Genomic DNA, 27,674 nt, shown 5'->3' on the forward strand with positions numbered 1-27,674 from the left:
AATACTTTCCCCTTATTTGGTTACAGCGATGTGAGCTGCCCCTGCCCAGCATTTTTATAATGTTGTATTGTAGACGGTCTTCGATGCCTTTTTGAGAATAATGCTTGGTTCCCACTAGCGACGCAACACAAGGACGTAACGCAACGCAAGTGAATTGACCAATCACAAGCGATGGCTTATTCGCTTGTGATTGCTAACTGTCTATAACTTCGCTTGTCATTGGTTAAAACGCTTGCGTTGCGTTTACGTCCTTGCGTTACGTTCTAGTGGGAACCAAGCTTAAAGCGTTACACGGGCAATTAAGCAATGTAGACAGTAGCCTGATCAAATCTCTATTTTGTTTTACTGTGTACTGAAGCATAATAATAACCTTCGCTGTTCTATTTTGTAAGAGGTAAAATGGTCACAGTCACACTCCAACACAGTTTATCCTCTACGTCCCTACTGATAAAATAGGATAGTCGATGTTGCTATATAAATGACGGATATGTAAACTTGTATTCATTTGTTGTAAAGCCAGTAAACCTTAAGAAAAGAGTGAAGATGAACCGACTTGCAGTAATTGTCTTGGCTGTGGCAGTTTTTGCTACTCTCGCCGAAGCAAAGAAATTTGCTAAAAAGGAGGAGGAGGTAGGCTTAAGTTCTTATAATTATCTTTTTCATTACTCACATGAACCATTGTATAGAGCCTATACTTACTGTAATCATCCACAAGGTTGATTACTGATACATTTTATTAATGTTTTCCTTTTTTTGTTCAGGGCCTCTCGAATGAACACTTGTGTATTGTTGAATGTAAGTAGTAAACTGAATCTAATACCTGTAATAATCATAATGATTTTGATCGCTGTTGAATTTCATTAATATAAAACTTGCTAAACATCGGAAACATTGCATACAATGAAGGTATTGCAAACGCCGAGATTAATTTATATATGTATATATATAGTAATATTAATCAATAAAATATTAAACGTCTATTATTTTAATATATTTCCACAAACAAAACAAGCACAAAGATACAGATACAAAATTGCTTGCTTGTAGAATTAAAACAAAATAGACACTGAAATTATACAGTATAAAGAATACAGGCACGGTGATACAGGAGTATGCCTATTAACTTTATCTTCCTTCTAATATAAATAATGTCTCTCGGCACTATATATCCATTTATAGATTTGGGTATATTAGTTAGTTAGTTATCTTTTTGATTATATTATAAGATGATGCCCGTCCATTGGACGGGTAAATACTAATAGGCCTATATATTATAATAATGATGATATTGAAAATAATGATGATGTTGAAAATGATGCTGCTGATGACGACGAAGATGGTGATGCTGTAATAAATACAAAAACTTAACAAGCAAGTTTACTTTTTATCCAAGGCATGTGTAATGTATTTGACGAAGACAATAACGATTATCCAGTCGATTGTATGCCAAATGCATGTGAATATTCTGAAACACCTGAAAATTGTTGTAATGAAGATGAAGCCAATGGCTGGTTTTTCTATATTTCTGCTACGGGGGTGTGTTTTGATATCAAATGTCAAGGAAGTAAGTTTAAACATGAATTGTTCCATGGTTTAAAGATGAATTTACATGAAACTCGAACAAATATATATATATTTTAATTGCTCATACCAAAGAATTATTTCTTGATGTGTCTAAAACTGTTTCTTCTCCCAGAAATTAATAGTGTTCACAGCTTTAACCAGTGTTTTGAATAATTTAACGAGTAATGTTTGTTGTCTTTGTTTTGTTGTTCTCTAGATGCTGCTGGCTGGGAAGAAGCATGTGGTAGGTATTAGGTATTGTTGTCAATAATATTAAAAGTCACGAAAGAAAATTTACGTCTTAAACGCCCATTAAATGTGCATGCCAGTGTAACTCCATCTATCAGGTTCAATATACATACTCCGAACGCTTATGGAAGTGTATTAGGCCAACGGTGGGTCATTGCGTTGTTCTCTCATGGCCCCCTCACTCTTTTTTCGACGGAAAACCCCAGAACTTGTTATACGTATTCTGTAGTGTTGTTTATTACTTCGATACTGTGTACGTAATAAAAGGTTCTACTTGGCCAAGAGCTATTATTAATCTTCTAAAAAACATTACCAGTAGGCCTATCATTCCATTTGTTTTTTATGATGTTGGTGAGAAGAATAGGCCTAATTTAGTAGGAAATAGATATATATATATATATATTTTGATATCGCATAAGCGACCATAACTATATTAATGTACAGCAACGCCTACACTAGCAGATTCTCTTCGGGTAGTGTTTTCGGTGATGGGAAATTCCTTCTAAAACATCATCATACCACAACGTAGTCGTGATATGCAAATGGTTAATTATTGCTGAGGGCCTAAAGCTGAAGATTTACTAAGGTTCATACGAAGTTTTTAGTCGCGTGCAACTCGACTCTACAGCCCACTATGTCAGTCGGTTGGTCGGTCGGTCGTTAAATTAAGCCTAATACATAACTTGATGGCTTCGGTTATGTAGATCTACAAACCATAGTTAAAGTAAGTTAATATGCATTAGATGATGTATTAATGTAAACATGTATGAAACTACGCTGATCATAATTGATGAAATAAAAGTTTTGGAAAAATCACAATAAAAAAAAGCTGAAATTAAATTAAAATCATATAACGATGGCCAATAGAGCGTTTTCAAGTATGAAACGTCCGTTATGTCAATTCATTGTGCGGGGATATTGGGACGGGCTTTGCTCATCCTACCTGAACACAGTTTTGACGGTGCGACATCGTTTGACCTGACCTAGTTACGTCATTGGTCGTCGCAAATCGCAAGGTTTACCTCCTCAATAAGTAATATTATAAAGATGTTTTCTTTTCAATTAAAATTATATTAGGCCTATTTCATAATGATATTGAGCTTTTCACAAGATGAATATACTGTTTTTATTTTTTAAAGAATGTAGGAATGACATTGTCAACGGCGCAAATGGTACGTATGCTTTTATTTTTGTTTAATTTTTTTAACATCAAGTATTAATGGTTTTTTGCCAGTGACATGGAGACGAGCATGAAAATATTAATACATTAATTCAATTTCAATATTGATATCCGTATCATAAATTTAAAGAAACCTTTTGTTAAACTGATTGATTATATTTACTTGAAGAGTATATACTTAACATTTTACGGCATCTTATAATATTAAATTTGAGTGTATTGTGACTGGATTTTGTGTGTGTTTTACTGCTATAATAAATATATTTATTATTGATTGTTATACTTTTTTAAAGAAGGTTACATTTTCATAACTTCATATTTATTTTTGCTTGTTTTTTTGTTGCTAAAAATAAAGGGAATGAATGCATTTCAATGTAAATTAAATGAAAGCTTGTTTATACAACGTAGAATTACAATACTAAAATAAGGCATTCTATGCAATATTAACATTATTATGATTAACATTTTCAAATTTCCAGTACAGGGGCAAATTAAGAAGACAACAGAATACATACAGTTATTGTAGCCTAACATAGATTACTCCTCTACATACATAATGCAAACAAGAGAAATAAACTCTGAATCATGTAGATTAATACATATTGTTATTCATAATATGATAGTTATTGTATTTGTTTAACTTTTTGGAATAAAAGATATCCTCAGTGCAGGAGATGATGAACTTCAATGTGGAGAAGGACAGGCTGGTGAAGATGAAGCGGGAGAGACTGACGAAGATATTGGTAAGACATTACTTTGTTTAAAATAAATCATCATAAATCGCCCATAGATGGACAAACAGAAACAAGGGAGAAGTATTATTCTTTTTCCTTGTTTTTGTTTAAGCTTGGTTCCCACTAGAACGCAACGCAATAGTGCTGCAAACATCGATGGTTTGATTTCACGCTGGCGGGGGCAAACACAATGATTGGAAGGGCATTTTCTTATGTTGCGTAGATTGCGTTACGTTGCGTCGCTAGTGGGAACCACACTTTATACGCATGCGAGGAAGAGGACCTGGTAAGGGTTCCACCTTTAAGCTTGGTTCCCACTAGCGACGCAACGTATCGCAATCTACGCAACGTAAGCAAATGCCCTTCTAATAATTGTGTTTGCCTCCGCCTGTGTGAAATCAAACCTGCGATGTTTGCAGCACTATTGCGTCGTCGGTTCCCACTTGTGATTACGCATTCCATCACTCTGCGTCGATACGTCGCAGCGTTGTGCTCTAGTGGGAGAACCACGCTTTATAGGGTTACAGGAATGCCTATTATTTAATATTAATTAAATCAATAATATATTAAAATCTACCTTATTATCTGAAATAGATGAGAAGACTGCTGCTACTGCTAAGCGGGTAATGGCCAAAAAGAAGCTGATGGCTGCTAGACGCAAAGCAATGGCTAGCAAGAAATCGATGGCTAAAGAAAAGAAGCTGAAAGGTTTCATAGAGGCTTTCAAAAAAAGAAACATCTAAATAAGAAAGGAAAATCATTGAAGGCTTTATGGAAAGAAAGTGCTTTGATCATAATATCTATGCATTGTTTTAATATATTTGGTGACGGGAAGCTACACAATATTTCATTATTATAATGATTAGTGGTTAACAAGCAAAATATTATCAATTCATGATTTGTAAGTGTGTTTTATCACTCATAAATCTGAAAAACTTTCTATTTTTTAAAAATATAATAAAAAAAAATATTGCAAGCAAATGTGTTTTAGGTTGTGTTTATTGTTTTTCCTTTTCCAAAAAGAACTGTTATTATTTTGTTGTGAACCGGAGATTAAAGTTCTTTCTAGTAACTACTGAACTAATTTAGCCCTACGGTGTCATTCAACAAACTTTCGCCTTCTGGTGACGGATGATGATAATGATAAGGGTGGCAATCAAATGACATGACAACGGTAACGCTGACGATGATGAAAATAATTTTGAAATTCCTGTTTGGTAGCAGCAAAGTGGATGAGTTTGGTCGTTGATTACGGGACAAAAATACAGTCCCCATAAATGAACGGAACGGTGTATAGCGCTAGGGCTTCTACGCATGCGCAGATTATTATTTCTTATAGTACCGTCTCCTCCTGTGTACCGTTCAAAAGCTCGCTGTTGGTTATTCAGTACAACCAGAACTTCTGGGATGTAAATAACAACCTCGTTTTCACGCAGCTGTCTATAGAATAAATCTCATTCTGCGCACGCTAAGAAATAATGAGCACGCACATGATTTTTTACTCAATAGTGAAAGCGTGTTGTGAAACCAAAAGATCGGTTAATAATGTGTACAGTTTATGTTAAAACGTTTGTTGGGAAGAAACAGAAACGAGAAAAAGTACCTTGTCATCGCTGAACAGAGGTGTTAAAGGCTAGGTCGTAATAACTTAATGAGACGACCTAAAACATATTTTATATGTAAGACACTAATTGTACCATTAAATTATTGAATAGGCATATAGACAAAAGTATGTTATGTGTACCATATACCTGTTAAATCAATGGTCAAAAGTAACATCTATTTCTTAGATAAATCGTGTATAATACCACCAAAATTACAAGTGAGAATCAAAATCAAAAGGTAGGCCTATTTAATGAAAACTGTCTTGAAATCACTTGACAGTTTCAAAAAGCTATTCTCATCATCAGAACTGTAAATTCATATAAAATATCTTCATATACAGTACAATAATTTGAGTAATTATATTAAGAGCCAACAAAGCAAATATTTTGATATGAGAGGCAGCTCACCAGAACAAGAAAAACAGGACAACACGAGAAGCTGTAATGGAAACTAAAAGAAGAGTAAAATATAAAATACTGTAATTTATAAGGCACTATTGATGTGAACGTGAACGACCATTATCCCAGAGTGTTGGACAAGTAAACAGAATATTATTTAAATTGGTTTGCGCTCCGAGTTTTGTGGTTTTTTGATTTATTATTTGAATTATGATCAAAACTAAATAAATTATCAAATTGAGATGCTGAGCTTTTCTATTCGCATGAATGAACGCGTCATAACTCATTCCCTGAGCTCTCATTGGTTGCGCATATTTGTTTTAGAAAAAAAAGTAGAAACTCACTGAATGAAAAATTTAAGGAACTAGAATTCGTCGCAAGAGGGATTAGGAAGATAGAACCATGAATACGCATGCGCATAATCTGACGTTTACACTATCATACTTTATGTGATGTGTCCACATATGGACATGATGATGTCATTACACTACCATCGTATGTAGGCACATCACACTAGTTTGATAATGTAGACAGAGCTTAAGATCAACTTATCCAAATCATAGAATGAAAATAAAAGAACTGATTGCTCTATCAAAAGATAAAGATCTGCTATTCATTACAGCATGTATAGTCTGCTCATGTCGCCCATATAAACGATTTATTTGAAAAAAACAGTAGGCCTATGTTGTCCAATTTGTAAAGCTTTGTCTACACTATCAAGCTTTATGTGAAAAAGTGGTCATATATGGACATTATGATGTCATATCACTACCATATTTAAGCATATCACTACCATATTTGGGCACATCACACTTTTTTTGATAGTGTAGATAGAGCTTAATAAGACGAACATCCTGATTATGGGTTTATTGAATGAAATATAAGATTTTTTTTTATAAAGTCATGATTATACAATTAATGCGAGTATCGATATAGTTAACTTCAATTATTGAGACATGGAATGAATAAACACCAAATCTACCTTTAACTAAGCTTATAACAAGTTACTATTTGTTGGAATGTGTTGGTTTATAATTGGTGTACGTTTTGAATGTATAAACACAGAGAAATTAGTATGGTAAATAATCTCTTTTGCTTGATTAATTCCAACAAGGAGTGTGCGTTTTCTTTAGGCCTACGTTGTTTCTTTTGACAACCACCAGTAAACGGATGCATAAAGTGGTTTATCATGCGTGCTAATATTAAGTGTTTTCAATTTTTCGGTTGAAATAGGCCATATGTTGGTATGAATACATTGGAATGTGATTATATTTAGTTAGATAGTAATTTAATTTCGGTCAATTAATTCACAATATCATATCTGACTGTTTTCATTTGCCACACCTGTAATTTAATATAGGCTAGTGGATCTTGCCCAATCTGACATGAACCATGTATTGAATACTCATACTGGATGAAAACAAGAACAATACACGTTTGGAAGAATTAATTTTAACGTTCAAATTTGCCCAAATATGAAAATGTTATGTCGGCCTACCACCCAACTAAATATGTTCTGTATTCAGTGTGACTCACCCTACACTGTGAAAACAAGCGTCTTTAAAAATGGACGCGTCACTGAAAATAAGAAAATACTATAAACCTATTACCTTGATTCCTACTAAAGCTTGGTTCCCACTAGAAACGCAACGTAAGTGCGTAACGCAACGTAAATTATTTGACCAATCACAAGCAATGAACATTCAAACTGTCGCTTGTCATTGGTCCACTCGCAAGGACGTAAAGCGCAGCGCAAGGAATTTGACTAACCACGACGTAATGTAATTGAGTGTAAACTTAACTTAACTTGTGCTTACGTCATTGTGTTGCGTCTAACAAGTGGGGGAACCAGCTTAAATGTGTTCATGGCACTGTCTGTAACGTGGAGTACCAAGTTGTCTACACTCAACATACTTGGATTTCTTTTATGTTAACTTGTTTACAGTGACAAACGTAAACATTTTTTATGTATATTATACAATTAATACGGTATATAATCTAGTATATGTATTAAAATACGGCGCTGATTCGCCTGTACAGCGTATGCTTAAGCTCTGTCTTCACTTTCAAACTAGTTTTACAAAATAATGTGCCCAAATATGGTAGTAATATGACATCATTATGTCCATATATGGGCACATCACATAAAGTTTGATAGTGTAGACAGAGCTTTAGAATTCAAGTGTTAGAGAGCCTTTTTTTTTTTTCGTTTTATTTTTAAATTTTTGGAACTGTCATGTTAAATACTATGGGAAACGTTCACATAACTGTTGGTAATATAAGTTATTCTTTTGTTTGAAATTCTGAAAGAAATCTTCCGGATAATTTAAACTAAAAATATTGTTATTGAAATCACTACTTGTAGATAACAATGATGCAGCAGATTATTACATTTTATACATGGGTAAACAGGCAAGTTTAGTTTGTAACGTAGACATTAATAACTCAATAAACATACCTATTCAATAATAGAATCACCTGACAAGAAACATATATAATATACGTGCGTAAGAAGTTTCAACGCTTTAGCATATTTTTACTTCTTGATATCAATAAGCAGACGCTTAGTGAAACAATAAAAAGTAAAGATGAACCGAGTCGCAGTCGTTATCTTGGCTGTGGCAGTGATTGCCACACTCATCGAAGCAAGACCAAATCTTGCTAACAAGTTAAAGGTGAGTTATCCTTCTATTTTTACCGTTAGTGGGAATATCTTTTCTGTCTTTTTTATTTGTTTGTTTGTATTATGCATTACATCGTGATGTAAATCTAAACATTGATAATGTTACTCTATCATCTAAACAAATATCCTTTTCTCGCTAGCTACCTGCTGATTGTTAAAAGCGCTTTATTGATATGACTACATCAATAACATACTCGCATTTCTAGTGTATTGTATTAAATCATCAAAGTAATATTGATACTAAACATACAAAGTAAAATACGTGATTTCCGGATTTTGAAAAAACTAACGGGAAGCTTCGATTATATTCCGTACTATAATAGTTTGGTTCATCGAGTGCACTCTGTAGAATTTGTGTTTTGTGTTTAATATACACCGAGTGTAACCGATGGAGGAACTCTCACGCAAAGAAACATTACAAACTAGGAAGGTATAATGAGGCATTCTATATACAGGTGTAAACTGTCATGCCACTCAAAGAAAACCCAAATTTGTGACTGCTTTTCTTTCGGGAGGGTATACTGTATTTACAAAAAGATTTTATAAAATAAAGCAAACTATTTATGCTTATATTTTTTGTTTTCAGAGTAAACGTGGAAAGAAATTACTAGAAAGTAAGTTTTAACCAAAATGGCACCATTATCTTAAAATTAATGTTCATTAAACAACCTATTAATATTTAAATAAATCACAAGACTCTCTAATGGTAAAAATGTAACATCTGTATTTAGAAAGAAAATGTATACTTGTCTCATTTTGAGGCATTAGGTTCTGTCTCATGACATAAATCAAGATTTACCAATGCCCTGTTGACTGTAAAACAAACAACTTAACAATTTCTACGATGAAATTAATTGATAAAACATTTTTAAATAAAAGGTTTATAAAAGATTCCAATACAAATACAACAAATAATGATGAAAAATATTATTTTAATAAGCTACCTTCTTGGAAATATTTTGGAGGCCACTAGAAATAAAATCACTAAATTATGTAACAACTATAGTAAAAATCTAAACATTTACATATTATTAAAAAAGGAATTGACAATTTTTTTCTCAGTAATAAAGACCCCATTTTCTTTGATCTTAAATCCAATGATGTCTATCTATTAAATTCTGAGAACTGTGACGCCTCTAACGTCGAGGAAACTTCGCGACATCTAAAGATAAGAATCCATAAGAGTAGGGATTAAAATACACATATAGTACAAAGATATTAATTAGTAATAATAGAGAATTGTCTAGATCACAAAATACTTACCTGTATAAAAATGTAAGACCGTATTTCATTGCAGTGATGATGTTATTCGGCGTAACAACGAAACATTTTTGCTAACATTTTGTCATAACTCAAGTTTTCTTTTAATGTTGCTATGCTTTCGAAAGTTCGGAAACATTATTTTACATTACTTTAAACACTTCGGTGTCAATCAAAGACTTACAAATGTTGGAAAAGCTCTTGAAAATCAAGTAAAAGCAGCTGATGTAAAATACATTCAAATAAATATTGTTATTGTTTTTTTTATAGTTTCTCAGAGAAAGAAAGAATGTAAGTATACAAAAATAGTTACCTTCAATTCAGTTTGCATTGAAGAATGCACCAATAATGATTTTCAAAAGCAGCATAAAACTGAATTAGTTAAAGACATATACAATCTTGTTATATTATTAATTGTTAATATTTTTTAATTTGTTATAATAATAATTATTAATTTCGCTAAACTAAACAATGAATTTTCTTCACGTTTCTTGAATGCTGAACTATAAATTATTCTGATACTTAATGATTTGATTATTTTTTTTAAAACTTAAAGTAGCCGAGAAAAAAGATGTTTGTAAGTATATCTTCTTTTTATTTATTGTTCTTATACAATCCGCAAAAATCAGAATAATAAACAATAATAAGCTTTATTTATTCATGGACACTTAACTCAACTAAAAGTTGTTTTTCAGTATGTAATAGAATGGTATACATCAACTTTTTGCGCTCGTATTTTAACGTACGTGCATGTTGCGTTTGCGTGGATTTTTAAAATTTAAATGTCTGTGAAATTTTATTTATCACAAAGGTCATCTATAATTCATGACGAAATTAATTTTAGCTTGAAAGTAAAGTTATTTGTGATTATTTTTATTTTGATTCTTTTAAGAATGTTTCCAACCTAGGCCTAGTTGTTTAGTATTTTTGAAGTTTATAATTTAAAAAAAAAAAATGTATGTGACATTTAAAGGATGATAAGGCTAATTTAAAATAAAACGTGCTTTTTATGGTGTTAAATATAGGCTAAACATTGATTGTTTGGTGTCGTTTGTTAACACACTTTTATAGTGAATAAAAGAATAAATAATATTATCAAAGAACTTATGATATTATCTACTTGCATGGGCAAGTGATCTGTTATTGTATTGTCAAATTCTATCTTAGCATTGGATCTACTGTATTATACTGATTATTTTTACTGGAAGTTTTTTTAGACGGCCCTTGACAAATGTTCGAATTTCCACGCCACAAGCCGTGAAACCCCCAGGACTTATGACACAAATTATGATAACATGTTTTGATTATGAAATTTAAAATTAAATTTGATTATGATTATTTTCACAGGGAGCGATGACGACTTCGATCTTGGTAAGTCTTTAACACATTTCCACAATGTTTATTTAAATCTATATGAAGTAGGGTAAAAGAATGCACAATAATAAAGTTACTTTAAAATAAAAACGTGTTTTATATTATTTCCAAAGATGACAAAAAATAAGTTTATTAACTCAAATTTCATAGTGATAATTAATTATAATAATTAACCTGCAAGTGATGCTACCGTATTGTTGAATAGATGAAAATTATAAATATTGTGGAATGATGAATTTTATTAAAGGTAAACGTTCTTCCTAGATGGCGTATGGTATAACAATCACAAACAATTTCATGATAAATAAATTAGGCATAAACATTAAAAAAATATATTGTTAATAATAACTTACTTCGTATACCATATCCATAGAGTTATTTCTTTATCATCAAACTCATTCCAAAATTTTGGGATATTGTTGGATAGTGACATTTAAAGGATGATAAGGCTAATTTAAAATAAAACGTGCTTTTTATGGTGTTAAATATAGGCTAAACATTGATTGTTTGGTGTCGTTTGTTAACACACTTTTATAGTGAATAAAAGAATAAATAATATTATCAAAGAACTTATGATATTATCTACTTGCATGGGCAAGTGATCTGTTATTGTATTGTCAAATTCTATCTTAGCATTGGATCTACTGTATTATACTGATTATTTTTACTGGAAGTTTTTTTAGACGGCCCTTGACAAATGTTCGAATTTCCACGCCACAAGCCGTGAAACCCCCAGGACTTATGACACAAATTATGATAACATGTTTTGATTATGAAATTTAAAATTAAATTTGATTATGATTATTTTCACAGGGAGCAATGAAGACTTCGATCTTGGTAAGTCTTTAACACATTTCCACAATGTTTATTTAAATCTATATGAAGTAGGGTAAAAGAATGCACAATAATAAAGTTACTTTAAAATAAAAACGTGTTTTATATTATTTCCAAAGATGACAAAAAATAAGTTTATTAACTCAAATTTCATAGTGATAATTAATTATAATAATTAACCTGCAAGTGATGCTACCGTATTGTTGAATAGATGAAAATTATAAATATTGTGGAATGATGAATTTTATTAAAGGTAAACGTTCTTCCTAGATGGCGTATGGTATAACAATCACAAACAATTTCATGATAAATAAATTAGGCATAAACATTAAAAAAATATATTGTTAATAATAACTTACTTCGTATACCATATCCATAGAGTTATTTCTTTATCATCAAACTCATTCCAAAATTTTGGGATATTGTTGGATAGTGACATTTAAAGGATGATAAGGCTAATTTAAAATAAAACGTGCTTTTTATGGTGTTAAATATAGGCTAAACATTGATTGTTTGGTGTCGTTTGTTAACACACTTTTATAGTGAATAAAAGAATAAATAATATTATCAAAGAACTTATGATATTATCTACTTGCATGGGCAAGTGATCTGTTATTGTATTGTCAAATTCTATCTTAGCATTGGATCTACTGTATTATACTGATTATTTTTACTGGAAGTTTTTTTAGACGGCCCTTGACAAATGTTCGAATTTCCACGCCACAAGCCGTGAAACCCCCAGGACTTATGACACAAATTATGATAACATGTTTTGATTATGAAATTTAAAATTAAATTTGATTATGATTATTTTCACAGGGAGCGATGACGACTTCGATCTTGGTAAGTCTTTAACACATTTCCACAATGTTTATTTAAATCTATATGAAGTAGGGTAAAAGAATGCACAATAATAAAGTTACTTTAAAATAAAAACGTGTTTTATATTATTTCCAAAGATGACAAAAAATAAGTTTATTAACTCAAATTTCATAGTGATAATTAATTATAATAATTAACCTGCAAGTGATGCTACCGTATTGTTGAATAGATGAAAATTATAAATATTGTGGAATGATGAATTTTATTAAAGGTAAACGTTCTTCCTAGATGGCGTATGGTATAACAATCACAAACAATTTCATGATAAATAAATTAGGCATAAACATTAAAAAAATATATTGTTAATAATAACTTACTTCGTATACCATATCCATAGAGTTATTTCTTTATCATCAAACTCATTCCAAAATTTTGGGATATTGTTGGATAACGTTTTTAAATTTAAACTTTTCAATATTTTCTGGTATTATGCGGTAATTAATATTTAATTGTGTTATCGACAAAACAACATTTTTTCTATGCTTATACCTTTTAAATAAAAAATCCAATACTGTTCAATCGAATTAAAAGATGGGCCATATATAACGATTATACAATAATTATAAAACGTAATGATATAAGTTAATTTGAATTGTTTATGATTATTTTCACAGGATCGTTGTCCGATATTCCCGGTAAGTCAGATTTTTATTGTATCTAAATTAGGTCTATCTATACAACCACAACAGCGACATTTAGCAAAGTTTATGTCAAATAACTGCCAGACACATTCTTTGTAAAATGATCGGGTTAACGATACATTCACCCACGGAAATGGAAGAAACTATGATTACTTTCACATATTTTCCGTCACATATGTCATAACGTAGCTTAAGCAAAAAAACAAAAAAAATGTTAGTGTACCATTTTTATGCATATTAGGATATACTGATAATAAAATTATTTATTTAGGTTCTTTCAAAGATGTTTAAACTGTCAATAACTTACTAAGATTAGTTGTATGTACTTAATTGTGTTAAACTACTGTGGAGTAACTATGCGTCAGGGAGTTAATTTGTAAATACATTGAGAACAAGTTGTTCTTCGGTTGGACGCAAACCCACGACCTCCAGTGTTCTCAATGTACTTAGTATGTATTTCAATGTTTATTGAGAGACCTCTAATAAATTTATCAGCATCTTTCAATTTGTTTAATAATAATAATATCATGGATTTATATAGCGATATATATATAAACCAAATCGAAGTAAGGGGATACGCATTCGTCGCTAACCAGGGATCGGTCTAATTGAACTCCGGTTTAAAGGACCTAGATCTAAATTAGAATAACGATCGTTTTGAGGCAAATCAGTAAAGTAACAGTAAAACTGTACATGGAGTTAATTTTTATTAATTATTTAAATAAAGACTACTGTTGCACACATAATTGTAGCACGCAGACGGCTATGTTTGTTGTAATATTCAATTGACTTTTCAGTGACGTGCATCCATTACATTATAATCGTGTTATGTTGTTCAATACGACCATTACTTATTATCATTTTCTCTCTATGTTATTATGTTATGTAATACATCTATCGAATCAAAATTTGTTAAACCATTGAGAAAAACTATTTGTTTTTTCTCCATGGTAAACGCAACGTGAACTTATGGACAAGATGAGTTTGCATATTGTTTACAGTGACAATAAATCCATATACTTGAAAAGCATCAATAGATTTTTAAAAGATAGCAAAACTGATTAGTTTGAGACATGCGTATACAATCTTTCGTTATAGGCAGCATATATTGCTAATTTTATTTTTGTTTGATTAATCACTGTTAATTTATATATATACATTATCTTCACGTTTTAAAAGCTGAAATTTACATTATATTTTTACGTAATAAAAGTCATTAATATAATAATCTGATAAAATTGGTTTATGATTTTACAGAAAATGCTTTGAGGCAGTCGCGAAGTCAGCCATTGTATTTAAAAAAAAAATTTTTGTGCCACTGTCGCCAATAATTAACAACGTTCGATTAAGTATATAATTTTCCATTACTTATGAAACCGCCGGCGTGTGAATGTAGATTTTACTATTTATTTAAAAAATAACTACTGTTTGTTTGTTCGTTAGAAAATTCCCATTTATAAAATAGCAACTGTTAAACCACCATGTGATAAAGTTAATTAAAATAAGAAATTTCAGGGCCGTGGATGAACGTAATGTAGGCAAAAAATGAAATGTATCCTATTATTATTATTATTATTATTATTATTATTAGTATTAGTGTTATTATTATTATTATTATTATTGAGGGGCACATTCATTGAAATAAGAAAATGAATTGAAAGTGTTAAAAGTTAATTTGTAATAAATGTTTTTTATATTACTTTCACAGGTAAGTATTTCAGTATGTCCATACTGTAGTGTAAGCAACATGAAATGAAATGTAACTATCTCTTATGCCTATTATAGATTTTTAAAAAGTTTTAAAATGTCGTGTAGCCTATTAATATTATTAATATTATTAAGGGACCTATTCATTGAAATAAAAAATTATTGAAAGTCATAAAAGTTAATTTGTAATAAATGTTGTTTATATTACTTTCACAGGTGAGCAGTCGTACTCGTGTAAGTATTCCACGCATTTCCATACTGTAGTTTAAGCAATACGAAATGATATGTTACTATCGCTTATGCCTATTATAGATAAAAAAAAGAAGTTTGAAACGCAATGAAATGTTGGGTATCCTATTATTATTATTATTATTATTATTATTCTGGGGCCTATTCATTGAAATAAAAAATGAATTGAAAGTGATAAAAGTTAATTAACTATACCAACTGAACAGCTAGGCTCCTCTTATATTATTTAATTGATTAATTCCTGTCACCCATTGATGTTTCTTCGTTTCGTATTGTTTATTTGACCAGCATATTTTAATAGATCATTTCATTGAAAATGAATATGACACATAATACTCATAGCGTATTATTATTATTATTATTATTATTATTATTATTATTATTATTATTATTATTATTATTATTATTATCGAGGGGCCTAACAATTATGGATGAATCTTCGAACTGTGATTGTGATTGGTGAATTCACTTACACGCATGCTAAAGCTTTAAAGTTTTACCGAAAAATTACACAATAATTTATAATAATCAGAAAATCAAATAATCGTCCAATCAAATTACAGATTAGTCATGCGTCATAATAAATAGATACAATTGTTTTCATGTTGTATATTGATCTGTCAACTGATGAGTAAACAATAATGAAATATCATTAGATCGTTAATAATACGACTTGGGGCAAGCTTAACGCAAATGAGCCAGTTGAACCCCTCATGTTAAATAAAAACATAAAAAAGGAAAACAAAAGTAATTAATAAAATAAATTTAAAAAATGTAATTTCTGACTTTGTACTATTCCATCATTTGTTCTTGAAAATGGATCCATTTTTTTATTATATTGTAGGCCTAAATGTTTTGTATTATTATATCTATGAAATCAAAATCTGATAAAATTGGTTTATGATTTTACAAAAAATACTTTGAGGCAGTCGTGAAAACATTTTTGTGGCACTTTCGCGAATAATTACAACAAATGAGTTTCTATTACTTATCAAACCGGCGCCATGTGAATGCATTTTGCTATTTATTTAAAAAATATTAAATTTATTAATATATGTAATACTATTTTTGGTTCGTTAGAAAATTCCCCTTTGTTTTAAAATTTTTATTATCGTTTTGATAATGATTTACCTTCAATAATTCAGGTTGCATATTGTTTACAGTGAAAGTAAATCCAGATACTTGAAAAGCATCAATATGATTTTGAAAAGCTAGCAAAACTGATTTGTCTTGGACATGCGTATATAATCTTTCATTAGAGCGGCATAAAGCCTACTGCTAATTTTATTTTTATTTAATTAATAATTTTAATTACCAGTTTCACTGTTAAAAAACATTTATATACATTGTCTTCACGTTTTTGAAAGCTGAAATTGACGGTACATTATATTTTTACGTAATAAAAAAGAGTCATTAATATATATTTTTTACATACAGTAGCCGAGGACAAGAAGACCTGTAAGTATAGTCTATTTTATTGTGGCTTTATATGAACATTAAAACTTTGTTTGAATGTAAAATTTTTGTAGGCCTAACATTTTTAACTAAATTTTGAACTAAATATATATAATTTAACTTTCACATGGTCGTCATCCTGTTCTTAGTATTTTAAGTCATGTTTTAAGGGTCTTTCATACCTATTTCGGCACAGTTCCGGTAAGTATTTCACGCATGTCCATACTGTAATGTAAGCAATACAAATGAAATGTAACTATCTCGTATGCCTAGTAGTATAGATAAGTTTAAAAAGTAATGTCGAGTATCCTGTTATTATTAAGGGGCCTATTCATTGAAATAGTAAATGAATTGAAAGTGATAAAAGTTAATTTGTAATAAATGTTGTTTATATTCTTTTCACAGTGGGCTTGGTGTGGTTGTGTAAGTATTTCACACATTTCCATACTGTAGAGTAAGCAATACGAAATGTAGGCTAACTATCTCTTATGCCTATTATAGATAACAAAGTTTAAGACGTAATGTCGAGTATCCTATTATTATTGAGGGGCATATTCATTGAAATAGAAAATGAATTGAAAGTGATAAAAGTTAATTTGTAATCGATTTTGTTTATATTACTTTCACAGTTGACTCGTACTTTTCGTCATGGTTGTGTAAGTATTTCACGCATTTTAATACTGTAGTGTAAGCAATATGAAATGAAATGTAACTATCTCTTAGTATAGATAAAAAAGTTTAAAAAGTAATTTCGAGTATCCTATTATTATTGAGGGGCCTATTCATTGAAATAGAAAATTAATTGAAAGTGTTAAAAGTTAATTTGTAATAAATGTTTTTTATATTACTTTCACAGTAATACTGTAGTGTAAGCAATATGAAATGTTATTGTTACTATCTCGTATGCCTATTATAGATAAAAAAAGTTTGAAACGAAATGAAATGTTGAGTATCCTATTATTATTATTATTATTATTGAGGGGCCTATTCATTGAAATAAAAAAATATTCAAAGTGATATGTAACTATCTCATATGCCTATTATAGATAAAAGCGTACAATGATTTAAAATAAAATGGGGTTTATATTATTTTCATAATAATTAATTTATGGAATTCGGACTAATGAGATTATAATTAAATTATTAACCTGTATGGGAGATTGATCCATATTGTCAAATTATAACTTAGCAATTGTTACCGATTATTTTTTACTAACGGTTCCATTTCTTACGAGGCCTTTTGATAATTGTTTTGGCTTCTGCCACTGTAACCTATGAAATCTCCTGAATTTTCTACACAAATAAACTTGTGAAAAATATCATAACATTTTTGATAAGGAATAATTTGAAATAAGTTGTTTTATGATTTTTTTCCACAGCGGAACAGCCTCCTGTCCGTAAGTTTTTAACACAACAAAAGTGACATTTTATCATGGTTCTAAAATAACGTAAAATGAAAATGGGGTTTATTTTATTTTCATAGAATAATTAATTTATGAAATTCGGCCTAATGAGATATAATTAAATTATTAACAACTTGCATAGGCGATTGATCCATATTGTCAAATTATAACTTAGCAATTGTTACCGATTATTTTTTACTAACGGTTCCCTTTCTTACGGGGCCTTTTGATAATTGTTTTGGCTTCTGCCACTGTAACCTATGAAATCTCCTGAATTTTCTACACAAATAAACTTGTGAAAAATATCATAACATTTTTGATAAGGAATAATTTGAAATAAGTTGTTTTATGATTTTTTTCACAGCGGAACAGCCTCCTGTCCGTAAGTTTTTAACACAACAAAAGTGACATTTTACCATGGTTCTAAAATGAACGTACAATGAAAATGGGGTTTACATTATTTTCATAGAATAATTAATTTATGGAATTCGGCCTAATGAGATATAATTAAATTATTAACAACCTGCATGGGCGATTGATCCCTATTGTCAAATTATAACTTAGCAATTGTTACCGATTATTTGTTACTAACGGTTCCCTTTCTTACGGGGCCTTTTGATACTTGTTTTGGCTTGTGCCACTGTAACCTATGAAATCCCCTGAATTTTCTACACAAATGAACTTGTGAAAAATATCATAACATTTTAGATATGGAATAATTTGAAATAAGTTGTTTTATGATTTTTTCCACAGCGGAACAGCCTCCTGGCGGTAAGTTTTTAACACAACAAAAGTGACATTTTACAATGCTTCTAAAATAACGTACAATGATTTAAAACAAAATAGGGTTTATATTATTTTCATAGAATAATTAATTTATGGAATTCGGCCTAATGAGATATAATTAAATTATTAACAACCTGGGCGAGTGATCCATATTGTCAAATTATAACTTAGTAATTGTTACCGATTACTTTTTACTAACGGTTCCCTTTCTTATGGGCCCTTTGATAATTGTTTTGGGTCTATCGAATAAAAACCTGTTAAACCATGGAAGACAAAAATCTTATGATTGATGAATTCACTTACGCGCAAGCTCAAGTTTTATCGAAAAATGACATAATAATTAATAACTATTATTGTTGTATTAAAAAAAAAAAGGTTTTTAAACAAAGTTATAATAATACTATATTATCATAATATTAATATTTTCTTTTTACAGTTCCGAACAAGAGGAATGATGGAGGTAGGTTCACCGCGTTTATAAATATAAACTATTTTTCTTCCATGTTATTATGTAATACATCTATCGATTAAAAATCTGTTAAACCATTGAAGTAAAACATATTTTACTCCAGTATTTTTTACTGTCCTAGTCAAACATTAACGGAACTTATTTAAACTTCAGAAAATTAAAAAAAAGTAACAGATTAATCATTCACGATAAATATATACTATTATTTTCATGTTGTATAATTGTTCTGTCAACTGATAATGTAAACAATAATGAAATATCATTAGTTTGTCAATACTCATGTAATATTTATCATAATTCATAATCAGTAAAATGATAATAATTCATTTTGAATTTTTTTTATATACGAGAAAACTTAAACTGCATAAGGCATTATGGTAAAATGATAATAATTCATTTTGAATTTTCTTTATATACGAGAAAACTTAAACTGTATGAGGCGTATAATAATGATAATTATTACACTTTTGTTTACAGGTTTTGTTTACGAAGGCAGCGGCGATGGTAAGTTGACGTTTTTACTGTTCTTCTGTTCATGAACCGCTTCCTAACTTATTTTCTGAAACATATTTTATCAACTGATAAAAAAATATAATAAATTACTTATAAATGTGATTTTTTAAATGTTGTGGGGAAAGCATCATTATGTTTGAATATAATTAATAATACAGGCTGAATAAATTAAAATAAAATAAATTTGATTATATTGTAAACAAGTTATTAGAAAAATCACAGATTTATTACTTTAACTATATACAAACTTAAAACAGATTTTAAAGAAACCTTATTATTAATAAATCCAATTACAAGATGCGCATGCGTCATATAATATATACTGTTATAATCACTTAACAATTACAAGATTGCTAATGTAAGTGTAATTCAATATATTTTCGTAATACCATTACAGTATTAAGTTTTACTATAATAAATAATACAGGTTTAGTACTGTAATAATAATTTATTAAAAATCAAATCAATAAAATATAAAATAAATTGTACCTGCAATGTATGTATTATCATATCATGTTATATATCTTTTTATATACGAGAAACTTAAACTGCACGACGCATAATAATAATTATTAAACTGTTGTTTACGAAAGCAGCAGTTGCTGTTCTTCTTTTCATTATTCCGGCTTAGTCCTGTTACTAACAGTACTAACAGTAAATTTATAATTAATACATTTAAAATATAACACAATTATGCTTGAACTTGAAACACAGAAATGTGTGGATACAAAATTATCTTGTAATATGTTGTATTATTACCATTACCTATTGAATAAATCTTATTGAACTTTAGAACATTGAACCAATACCTCATACCTCATTGCTAATGTAATATAATATAAATAAAATATTTTTGTAATAGTATCATTATATTTGACATAATTACTAGTTCAGTATAGTAATAATAATTTTTTATTGTTCTCATAAAAAAATTAAATATACCTGAAATTGATGTATTATTAATAGCATGTTATTTTAATTATAATTCTTTCACACACTATTTTTTTTTTTACAGTTTTTGTTGATGAAGGTAAGTTTTAAAACAGAATTTATCCCCAGCTTCATGAACAGTTTTTGTTTTGAATGAGTTATACGATTGAAATAACAAACAAAATGGTATTTGGCACTGTTTATGCACTGATTCTGCTTACTGTAGGCTTATTTCACGCTTGGTCGCAATGCAAAGACGTAAGCGCGCCGCAAGTAATTAAGCGTGGTACCCACTAGCGACGCAACGCAAGGACGTAACGCAATGCAAGTGAATTGACCAATCACAAGCGATGGCTTATTCGCTTGTCATTGCTAACTGTCTATAACTTCGCTTGTCATTGGTTAAAACGCTTGCGTTGCGTTTACGTCCTTGCATTACGTTCTAGTGGGAACCAAGCTTTAAGGGATGGATATTGTTTGCATGTGACTTTTATTTATCCATAAGAAAGAATTACCAAGTATAAAAACATCAATATGACAGAATGAAATATGAACATAAAGGAAGGCGAGAAAAACTACATGCCTATCGAGCTCAACTTCCAAAATTAAAAAAAAAAGAAATGACATTTCTTTTAGAATATATCAAGCAAATCATGTAAGAATTAATTAATATCAAAGTGCAGTAGTTATTGAGTATAATGCTTTATTTTTTTTAACTTTTTAGATGTTCGAGATGGTTCTGGCATGGGTAAGTTAAAAACTTTATTAATACTATAAAATGTTTATTGTAGTTTTTTTTGTCTTGTGTGAGTTCATCTCACGTTTATTTAAATTCTCATTGATGAATATATTATATACATATAGGTAAGTTTTATTGTAGTTAGTGATAATTCATTATTAATCAAAGTAAATCGTAAGTACGAATATTTAGCAATTTGTACGCCCTGCATCCACTCCACATCCAGTAGGCTTATAAACAGTTCCATTAAACTGTTTTAAACTTTATTGATATCTATCATGTTTATAATTAGGCCTAAAATAATTGTGTGTGTTAAAAGCTTTAACAAAATCAACAAAATCAAATTACAAGCTGCGCCGTATAGATACTATATAATAGTCATGTTTTCTTGTAATTTATTTTTTGCTGGTGGTATGGTACTATACTTTTACTTCTAAAATATACACTTTTTAAATTATTATTACCAATAAAAAAGAGAAGTGGGTGTTTCTTTTTCAGGAAGTTGACATATATGATTTATCTGATAATGATACAGTCAAATAATAATGTTAATAATTGTGTTGAATTGACATTATCATAATATAACCATGTTATTTGTTTTTTATTATAGGTGATATGGAGGAGAGGGATGATGGTAGGTTTATGTTTTTTTTATTACAGTATATAGTTTTAGACGGTTTTGGGGTTTTTTCTTCTTATAAATACTATTTGTTATCATGTTGTAAAATTGCTCTTTAACTGATAAGGTAAACAAGAATAAAATATTATTAGTTTGTCAATACTAATATTTACCATAATTATTCAATTAAAAATCAATTTTATTTCATTTCCACATAGTTTTTGTATACTAATTTGTAGATGCAGTTTAAATAATGTAGTTGACTAATGTTTCATAAAGTAGTAATGATTTTGAGAGTTTATTATTTTCGTATTTTAACAAAGAAAACAGATTGAAAACTATTGATATCAAATATATTTAATGTTTAAATTTAGAAAAGATTGGTTTGGTATGGGCTCGATAAGTTGATTTAAAACAAATACGAAGCGCTTTTTTCTGTAATTTAAAAAGATGGTCCAACTTTGTAGTTACCGTAGTAGTCCATGGCCATTGGAAATGTTTATTTGTAACAGTTCCCCATAACAAGTTACAATACGACAAATACGGAAAGAACCATGGTATTATAATGAAAAAAGAATATTTGTTGTTAAACTATATTTTTCTCATTGCTCCAATATTTCTTGATTTTTAGTTAATTGCTGTTTCAAGTTAAATTGGGTGTCAATTGTGATTCTAAGAAAATTTAAATGTTGTTTTTCTTTAATTAAAAGATTATCAATTTTGATTTTAAATTATTATTCCCTCGGACGTGTCTTCTGTCACTTAAAAAATATAAACGTTTGTTTACAGGCAACGTTTCCACTGGCGACGACGCGGATAGTCACGGCAAGTTTGATTTTTTTAACTGTTTTTCTTTTCCCGAGCCACTTATGAACTTCTGAAATATAAATTGTATTTTACCAAAAATAACTGTAATTTTCAATATATTTTCGCGATTGTATATTTAGGTTTGAATAATATTATAACTTAAAAACCCAAGTAAATCCAACTTCCAATTTATATTCTGTATTTTATTTACTCATTTGTTTTTGAGAATGGTTCCATGATGGTTCCGAAACGTCGATCTTTTTTCATAATTCCGGTTCAGTTCTGTAATAATAATTTTGAATTGTTGATTTGTATGCCCACCTCCACCAACAACAGGTTTCAATTTTTGCAAGTTAAATTTTACCTTAAATTGTTTTTATTACTTGGGTAAAATGTTATATATATTATCAAAATATACAAACAGAAACAGTTCAATGAACATACTTGGCCGAGATTAAATGTTAGTTGCCATGTGCGTCATAATAAATTAATATTGACCAATCACAAACTGAACTGTTGCTTGTGATTCGTCAACTCATATTGTGTTTTGCCTACCTCATTGAGTTGCGTCCAGTTATATGTAAGCGTTAACAGCTCATCAATTAAAAAAATGTTGCTTGTAATTTGTGTCAAATATGACAAAAAAACATCGTGAAAAATAAAATTGTCGGTAACTTATATTTTCATTTCAAATTAAAAATAATCCTTCGATTTATTTTGAATATTACAAAATTATAATTTTAAACATCTTTAATAAACAATTAAGTTTATTAGGACATCGATTGATTTAGATTGGGTGGAAAGTGTAATATTGTCACATTATTGTAAGAGGTTACGTTATTTATTTGTATACTTATACTTGATATTAATAGGCAATGTAATAGGCAACAAGAAGACAAAGAAGGTTGCTCGTATGTTGGCGGCTAAGAAGATGATGGCGGCTAAGAAGATGATGGCGGCCAAAAAGGCGTTGGCTTCAAAGAACTTGCTGAAAGAGTTGGCTAAGAAGCGAGCCATGACCAAAGCCCTCAAGAAAAACTAAAAGGGCATTAATAGCAAAGATACAAGAATAAAGTGTATTTGATTGATATATGTTTAATCATTGGTGAATGGTGATGGGACCTTTAATATATAGGCCTACATTTATTCTGGCCACATTCGATATTCTTTCATCCTTAAGATAATATTTAACAACTTACATGTTTTAAATTGAGTTTATTTTTACAAAGTGTATTCATTATACACAGAAAGAGTGATATTCATGGAAACTTGTGAAAATAACAATAAGAATAAAAACAACATTTTTAAATATGTACTATCTTATCTTTTAATAAACTTTATGCAGGCATTAATACTTTGTGTATATTGTTTTTCTAAATTATGTGTACAATAGAACGACTTACAAATTGTGTATTTAAAGAGCAGGCAAAAAAATGTGCATGTTTGAGGGTGGGGAAGAAGACCCTGGGCAGAGGACCCTGGGCAGAAGACCCTGGGCAGAAGACCCTAGGCAAAATACCCTGGGCAGAAGACCCTGGGCAGAAGACCCTGGCCAGAGGACCCTGGCCAGAGGAAGAGTGTAGTAATATAATGACATCCTGATGATGTAGGTAATGACGATGATAAGACTGTAAAGACAATTTTCCACTAGGCGAATTTGTTGGCGCAAATTGAAAGCATCATATTATACGCATGCATATTCACACTTTCGTTTCCTGCAAACAAATATGGCTAGTGGAAAATCGGCTTAACACCAGTGGCAGTATTCATCAATCAAGAAAAACAACAGCATAAAATAAAAAAAAAACATCCTATCTATTGTGAAATAGGCCTTAAAGGAAATATTTCCTTGACACTGGTGAATATGACGACTGGTTCAAAATCACTTTCTTGGTGAACAATATCAGGAGACTAAAGCTCTGTCTACACTATCAAACTTTATGTGTCAAAAAAATGTGATGTGCCATATATTGACATGATGATGTCATATCACTACCATATTTGGGCACTGAGTACTCCATTTTAGCTGATCATTCCAAACAAATCATAAATAATCTCGGTCTCTGGGTGGGTTCGGATTCTTCAAATTCCTTCTTCGAATTCCACTGAAAATGAAATTTGTGGTTGAATTTGTGGTTGAATTTGAGGAAATGCAGATCAGTGAATTTTAAATAAACACGTACATTAAACAATGTTTGTACTTACACTGGATACCATCTATGCTTTGTCGTATAATAAGTCTGGCTTAAATCGGAAATGCTAGGTCCTCTTTTCTCCATTTCATAATGGTCAAATTGAAGTTTACTTTTTAGTATACTCTCAGTGCTGTGCTGTACAAATAATAAAAACAGAAATATCATTTTGATAATGAAGCCAAAGCAAAACAAAATGCCCATCAAAAAAAAAAAAAGGAATAGCAAAATCTTGATATAACTTACATGCATGTCTGGATTAACTGGGTCTTGTCGCGTTATCGGCTAAAAGATAAAAAACAAAACAAATATTGCTTTTGATATTGCCATCAAAAAGATACAAAAATGTATCTGGTTATCTATGTGGTTTAACAAATAGTAAAAAAAGAATTGAGTAAGAAAGAGTTGATAAGTTAATCTATAGTGATTGATGTACTGTATTTGAATATAACTACAATTGCAAGCCTTTTCTTTTAAGGCGAGCGAGTGCGATCACTCACCTAACACACTTCTAAACTGCCCTTGGGGAGTGCGATTTACAACACGCTTAAATTTGGTAAACTTCCACACACCAAAATACAAACAGCACACCTACAGCACCCCTAATGTATTGAGGAGTGCAATTTGTAGCACAGTTATAATATTCAAAAGACAAGGCCTGCAATTGATTATCAAACTGTTAGTAGTTGAACTTTCAACACTAGAAGCTCATAGCTAAAGGGCTTTCACACCTGTTCCGGCACGGTTCCAGTCCCGCGAATCGAACATCAATGTTTTGTTGCCAATCGATATGCGCGTAGCCGCGTGAAAACGAAACATTGACGTTCAATTGGATTTTCCGGCGCCGGACTGGAACCGTGCCGGAACAGGTGTGAAAGCCTCTTATGATAGTATGAGATTTTACATTCTAAAAGGTTACCTTTGTGTGTTCATACGGAAAATCGTTTGCAGGATGGTAACAAACAAACATTGAACCATCTGATGTTTCTGTCCATTGCTTACTAAAAAGAAGAAAACAAAGATGTTTTTTTAACAGAATGGAGGAGGTCATCATGACACTGGGAACATGTATAAGTACTTTTGTAGACAAAATATGGTATACACAAATAAAAATAGTTCTTCAGGTTGAAGATGAGGGAATTGTAATACAGTTGACTTTCCCAATACCAAACTCTCTGAAAACCAAAAACCAGACTTTTCTTGAGGTGCAATTCATTTTTGCCAGTAAAAAACATTCCGAATACCAGATTTTCTAAAAAAACTAGACATATTAGGTCGGCCCAAAGGTGTCTGGTATTGAAAGAGTTGACTGTAGTAAAGTAGATAGTGATACTGTAAAGTCTTGAATGAAAGTAAAGAATTGTTTTGCTACAGAAAAAAAAATCTTTTGAACCTAAAAAAAAGTGTATAAACTATTTACTATACTATTTAAAATATCCTTGAGGTGCAGGATAACATTTCACAAAATTATATAATTAAATTCAATTTGATTGATTGATTTGAAGGCAAGCAAAAAAATAAACAGCATCGGACCTTTTAAAACCAATGTCTCCTAAAAAAGGCAGAGTTAACATAATATATATATTTGTTTAATCAAATTACTCACCTGTGTATGGTTCCAGAGGAAAATATGCGTCGTGACATTTCATTTAAATCTAAACAAATTAAAAATTAAAAACAAGCAGTTTTATTTATAAAGGAAGATTTGATACAAGTTGGTAATGTATGCATGCTTCACTTCATATAAGTATGACAAAATTGATTGTATGTCATGATTAAAAAAATGTCATTAAATAATTTTATAATAATAATTCTAAAAAAAATAAGAATTATTTAAAAAAAGAAGAGAAGAAATTTCAACTAATATTAATAATGGGCTGAAACATCCTGATTGGCCTCTCTAGGACTAGTTAGGCCCTAGATTATCACATATGTTAGGAGGGCTGGATTGGTAGTAGTTAGGCAAGGCTTAGCTAGCCTAGATCGACTACTAGGCTCCACCGTGGCACTTGTCAGCCAAGCAGACGGCGAGGCCTACCTTGGCTACTACTAGAAGGTAGGCAAGTCAGCCTTGCTAGGCCTATCTTGGTCTAGTAGGCTAGGCCTAGCTAGCTAGCTAGTAGGGTTAGCTAGCTAGTAGTAGGTCTAGCTAGGCTAACTTGGTCAGCCCATACCTAAATTATTAAATAAACCTAAACCACTTTTGATATAACGCCTCTGATAGAAATTTTAATTCAATGTGAACTTACTTTTCAGAAATATCAACTTTAATCGAGAAAAGTGCTGAAATGTGTATCTCATGGACGCAGCCATGTTGTTTTTATGTCGCCCTCTATATAACGTAAAAAAGTAAACATTTCTGAGGAATATTTGGTGGTACATATTACGTACCCAAAATATAC

At 30.3% G+C, this 27,674-nt stretch overlaps 3 protein-coding genes across 10 annotated transcripts; 2 read left to right on the forward strand and 1 right to left on the reverse strand.

The window, feature by feature from the left end:
- Nucleotides 1-492: 492 nt before the first annotated feature.
- Nucleotides 493-4,700, forward strand: LOC140058729 (uncharacterized). Its single transcript, XM_072104453.1, has 7 exons — nt 493-630; nt 762-795; nt 1,394-1,564; nt 1,781-1,807; nt 2,952-2,984; nt 3,649-3,735; nt 4,321-4,700. Exons 1-7 carry the CDS (start codon nt 544-546, stop codon nt 4,467-4,469), a joined length of 588 nt encoding a protein of 195 aa, XP_071960554.1. The 5' UTR covers nt 493-543; the 3' UTR covers nt 4,470-4,700.
- Nucleotides 4,701-8,263: 3,563 nt separating this feature from the next.
- LOC140059559 (uncharacterized) lies at nt 8,264-24,424 on the forward strand. 8 transcript variants are annotated; one of them, XM_072105500.1, is made up of 22 exons: nt 8,264-8,404; nt 8,999-9,026; nt 9,943-9,963; nt 10,229-10,249; nt 11,020-11,043; nt 11,860-11,883; nt 12,700-12,723; nt 13,377-13,397; nt 15,327-15,344; nt 16,797-16,817; nt 17,220-17,237; nt 17,444-17,470; nt 18,194-18,211; nt 18,582-18,599; nt 18,971-18,988; nt 19,440-19,463; nt 19,950-19,976; nt 21,001-21,015; nt 21,640-21,663; nt 22,265-22,288; nt 23,063-23,098; nt 23,953-24,424. In XM_072105500.1, the coding sequence occupies exons 1-22, from the start codon at nt 8,318-8,320 to the stop codon at nt 24,120-24,122; spliced, it is 708 nt and encodes a 235-aa protein (XP_071961601.1). In that variant the 5' UTR covers nt 8,264-8,317; the 3' UTR covers nt 24,123-24,424. The 8 variants fall into 8 exon arrangements, with proteins under 8 accessions (XP_071961601.1, XP_071961602.1, XP_071961603.1 ...); XM_072105501.1 differs by having other exon boundaries at nt 16,800-16,817; nt 23,953-24,122; XM_072105502.1 differs by lacking the exon at nt 18,194-18,211.
- LOC140059560 (large ribosomal subunit protein mL42-like) lies at nt 24,421-27,597 on the reverse strand. The gene is made up of 6 exons (XM_072105509.1): nt 27,522-27,597; nt 26,879-26,927; nt 26,192-26,273; nt 25,519-25,557; nt 25,286-25,410; nt 24,421-25,185 (listed from the first exon to the last, which is right to left on the reverse strand). The coding sequence occupies exons 1-6, from the start codon at nt 27,583-27,585 to the stop codon at nt 25,125-25,127; spliced, it is 420 nt and encodes a 139-aa protein (XP_071961610.1). The 5' UTR covers nt 27,586-27,597; the 3' UTR covers nt 24,421-25,124.
- Between the last annotated feature and the right edge of the window lie 77 nt (nt 27,598-27,674).

Source organism: Antedon mediterranea, chromosome 9 (genome assembly GCF_964355755.1).
Source record: "Antedon mediterranea chromosome 9, ecAntMedi1.1, whole genome shotgun sequence".
Classification (NCBI taxonomy): Eukaryota; Metazoa; Echinodermata; class Crinoidea; order Comatulida; family Antedonidae; genus Antedon; species Antedon mediterranea.